The following is a 4,646-nucleotide window of genomic DNA, read 5'->3' on the forward strand; positions in this document are numbered from 1 at the left end:
GCATTTGTAGATCAGATGGCCAGTGGTGGTGGACTTGCCGGAGTCCACGTGTCCGATGACGACGATATTAATGTGGGTCTTTTCCTTTCCCATGTTGGCTTCGATTTAGTGGTGGCCTTCACTACGCCTGTGCTCTCGCAGCAAACCCGTTGCGAAAAAGCAACATTGTCATTTTTAATGACTTTGATTTTTATTAGTATGTGTATGCAGTATGGAATGATTGCATCAATCATGGGGAGTTGGTACATGGAAGGGAAATGTGAAACAATTTTGAGTTTTACAGATACCATATTTGTTTTGGAAACATCAGTAGCTAAACAGGCTTTCTTGGTATAGAACAAAAACACATTTTTAAGCATGGAAGCCCTCCAGGCTTAGCTACTATGCTGTCAGTCAGATTAAGATTTGTGAAGGCCATTGGAGACTCCAGCCTCACTCCCCACAATACCTGAGAGCATGTCTAAGCACAGAGTTGTGGATGGGTAAAACAGATCACTAGAGTCTCATGGACCTGGATTTAAAAACCCTGATCTAGCAATGGGCTAAAAGATGACCTAATTAACAAAAAAGGAGTTCTATGAAATCACGTGCATTCCAGTATGATACACTAAAAGAATGCATCTCTTACATAGCATTCCTGACAAAAATGTATAATCTACATTATAAGGAACAATCAGGCAGATCAAAATTAAAGTACTTTGTACCAAAAAAGTGTCCAGCATCCTTCAAATTATCAATGCCATCCTAGTGTGTTGGTATATGCCCCTAATCCTGACTATTTTGAAGACTGAAGCAGGAGCAGAGCAAGTTTGAAGCCAGCCTAGGCAAACTAGCAAGACCCTATCTCAAAATAAAAAGGGGTAGGATGTAGCTCAATGGTAGAGCAGTTGCCTCGCATGTGTGAGGAGGCTGAGACAGGAGAATTGCTGAGTCCCGGGCCATCTTGGGCTACAAAGTGAGTTCAAGGCCAGCCTGAACTGCACTGTAAGACCCCGTTTCAAAAGGACAAACAAATCTGAGTCAGTTACTCAGCAGGTGAACTGGGTAAATCACTTAAAACCTGCTGGGCTTTAGTTTCTTGTCATGAACATGGATTCCATGAAGAGTACTCATGTCCTATGAGCCCTCATCCAGCCACCCCTGCCCTTGCCCCTTACACTGGGGATTGAACCCATGGGTATTCTACTAGAGGTACATCCCCAGTACCTTTTTTCTTGTTTAATGGCAGGAGCAGGGGTGTGCATGTCCTAAATTGCCCAGGTTGGCTTTGAATTTGCAATCGTACAGGCACCTGCCACCACCCTGGCTCAAGAATATTTTTGAGTGGACTGTTAAAGATCCGAAAGGTAGCAAGGGGAATCTCCAGAAAGACGAGTAGAGGAAATTGGGGATTGGGTTAGTAGGGTTGGTCAGTGATTAAAGGAAAGGATTGAAAGCTAATGTGCCGTTTTCTAGCTTGGGCGGTTGAGTGCATGGCGACACTATTCACTGTTACAGGCAATATCAGAGAAAGAGGCGTTTTGAGGGAACCATAGAATTTTGGGTGTCTGTGGGATGTCGCACCTTTCCGGTAGGACTAGGATACCTGAAGGCTTAGGATGCAGAGTTACAGGAGCACATAGTAGGGCATGGGTCAACCAAGGGATGAAAGTCTGAAGTTATTTGACCCCCATCATAGGCATTTGGGCAGGGGCAGGGTAGCTGAGGGGAGAAGGGGCAGGCAGGAAAGCAGGGTCTGGAACCTGGGTTGGAAGAGGACACGATTAGCGGGTCCAGTGCAGCAGAAACTAAAACTGCAGGATGCTTGGAACTCCAACCCCTCCAACCCTGAGCCAAGCGCTTCTGTTCCGTATCGGGCTGTCAACCTCTATGCCAGATGCCCGGAAGACCCAAGCTAATATGAGGTTTTAGCACCAGAGGAAGCGAGTTTCTTTAAGCTCTTTTCCCAGGAATTCCAGTTCTGAACCCTGCTCTCTAGGACCCCCCACAGGAAGCCGCAGAGGACAGGACTTCGAGTACCCCCTCCCCACAGCCCCGCCATTAAACACTCAAAATATGCCAGCAGACACTAAGCGACAAAAACCGACAATGCCCTCTCCGGGAGCCCCAGCGCTTCTCGCGGTAACAGCTGCTGTCACGAGAGAAGTCATTTACTTATTAGCCCCGCCCCTTCCCTTTCTTTGTCTCTAGGCTTGCAGATCTCGCGGGAGTCAGACGGCAAATCCCGCGACCGTAGGCCCGGGCCGCGCCGCAGGTCTCGCGGTGTTTGCGCGTGACCGCTTCCTGCCTTCCTCTCTCGCCATTCCTGCTACCTTCCTCCCCATTAACCCGGCCGGCCTCTCCTCCTCCCCGCCGCCCCCTCCCCGCAGGGATAATATGGTCTCCGGCGATGGACGCCCCAGGTGCAGGTCAGTGACACCGCCGGCGTGGGACTGGACGCTGGGCACGCGCGCTGTCGGCCCCGGCGCCTCATTCTGCCTGGAGTCACCGAAGGCCGGGGCCTGCGAAAGCCCAGCCCCCCGACCCTTACCCAGTGGACCCTAGTATGGCCGTGCACCCGACTGCTGGCGGGGCCTGCACCTTCCTCGGCGCCAGCCGCCGCCTGACTCGGTGGTCTCAGGGCTCCGCTCGGCGATCCCTGGGCCTGCTCTGTGTGGTCTAGGGCTGGGTTCGGCGATCACAAGCCCGGAAGGGGCCCCAGATGTTCCCCTCCCCGCTCCTGTTTTGAGAGCAACGAGGGAGGCCAGGCCAGCCTGTCTCAGCCGCCCGCAGCTCTGTGTTTACCCCACGTTCAACCCCAAGCTCTTGTTTCTCTCCGCCCCTGGAGGTGAAATGGGGGGCTAGAGGCCGAACAGTGCTCGTCCGGCTCCCCAGGGTCCACTGCACTGTCCCCTCCCCCCCGTCCCCTTCTGCCTCCCTATACAGAAAGGAAAAACACAGCCGTTCTGAAGTTGCCGGCCTAATAGTGTTGAGAGTCCTGCCCCCACCCCATCATCACCACAATGAATGTTCCTTTCAGCCTCAAGTTTGCTACCCCACACTTTTCCCCAGAACCTTAGAGGTTGTTAAGGTGCAAGCAGGATTCCCGAGTCTCTGACGCTGTCTTCCTTATGAGGGTGCATAAGACCAGAGCTTGTCTCCCCTCTAGGGAAGTTATGCGAAGGGGTTGCCTTTTGTCTTCAGGCATGAAGCTTGTTAAGATTTTACTTGAGAAGTTCTTGGGGTTTTTTTTTGTTGAATGTGTTGTAAAAAATAATTATTTTTAAAAATCATTCTTGATATAATTGTACTCTCACACTGTCCTGTATGTACTTAATGCCGCTTTCAGGACCTGTCTTTCTGAAAGATACCTATCCAGCATTTAAAATCATACTTACTGTCTCTGCCAGGCTTTCTTGAACACATTTAAGGAATGCATAATCTTGACCAGTTTCTTGGAGGGGTCATGGTTTAAAACAACACTGTTCAGAACGGTGGACATTAGCCATATGCGAATTAAAGTTAAAAACGAAATTCTTGTAGCCACATTTCAAGTGACCAGGAGGATAATAAATACAAATGGGTAATAAATACCTCATTGGGCAATGCCAATATAGAACATTCCCTTCATGCAGAAGATTCTTCTGGGCAAAGCTGGTTTCCAGGTATTTTCTCTTTGCATAAGATGCTTTATTGCTCTGTTTAATGAACGTATAATTTGTTTTTCAGGATATCCCTTTGAGTACCTTATTGAAACATTAAATGACAGTTCACATAAGAAGTTCTTCAATGTACCTAAACTTGGAGGCACCAAGTATGGTAATGTTGTCTTATTTTTTCTTGGATTTGCGTAATTTTAATAAGTAAATTGCATTTGTCAAGCTGATCTAAAAATTTAAATTTTATTTTCTCTATGTTGAAACAAATGCATATACACAAATCTGCCATTTTAAAAGCTCTTGTTTTTTTCTGAAAGATTGAGCCCATACTTTTATTGCTTTTTTTTTTTTTTTTTTTTTTTGCGGAACCAGGGATTAAACTCAGGTCCTTTTGCTTGCCAGGCAAGTGCTTATTCCACTGAGCTATCTCCCCAGCCCCTCATTGCTTATTTGAAAATCTAAGTTAATTATTTTTTCCAGAGAAACTAATGGCATCTTTTTAAAAATAAAAGCCTGACTATGGATATTTGATAGCACTTGAATTTCAAGTGAACCATACCTATAGTTGTTCCTTATGCTATCCTTTGAATTGGAATCTTCAACTAGAGCCCATTGCTCTGCGTTGTTCTCTGGTGCTAGGCTGTATATAGCATTTTGGTAGACATTAGAACATTCTAAATACAGGTCAAACCTTTCAATGTAGTCTCTCAAGAATAAACTTCACTAACCTCTGTGGGCAGTGGTGGAGAACCTATAGTACTCATCATTTATTTTTCTTTCAAGACAAAAGATGTTAATAGGTGAATTGTTTTTCTAAACTGAAACCTCAGTATTACAGTTTAATTGCACCGTTGGCACTATGTGTTAATGGGTTTTGGGTTCATTGCTCTAGGGCATTGGATGGAATTCTTGATTTTATTGACAGTTGAGTAACTTTCCTCACCAGGCCAATTATGAAAATATCTTTTTGAAAGAGTGATTATTATTTTTTTTTAAATTTTATTTATT

The 4,646-nt window shown here is 46.1% G+C and overlaps 1 protein-coding gene across 1 annotated transcript in view; it reads left to right on the plus strand.

The window, feature by feature from the left end:
* Positions 1–2,240: 2,240 nt before the first annotated feature.
* Ireb2 (iron responsive element binding protein 2) overlaps positions 2,241–4,646 on the plus strand; it is a 51,318-nt gene continuing 48,912 nt past the window's right edge. Inside the window, exons 1-2 of the mRNA XM_004628699.2 lie at positions 2,241–2,408; positions 3,709–3,798. Coding sequence (XP_004628756.1) covers positions 2,390–2,408; positions 3,709–3,798 — 109 coding nt within the window. The 5' untranslated portion in view covers positions 2,241–2,389. The remainder of the gene's footprint in view (positions 2,409–3,708; positions 3,799–4,646) is intronic.

This window comes from Octodon degus, unplaced genomic scaffold (assembly GCF_000260255.1).
Source record: "Octodon degus isolate 3935 unplaced genomic scaffold, OctDeg1.0 scaffold00026, whole genome shotgun sequence".
NCBI lineage: Eukaryota > Metazoa > Chordata > Mammalia > Rodentia > Octodontidae > Octodon > Octodon degus.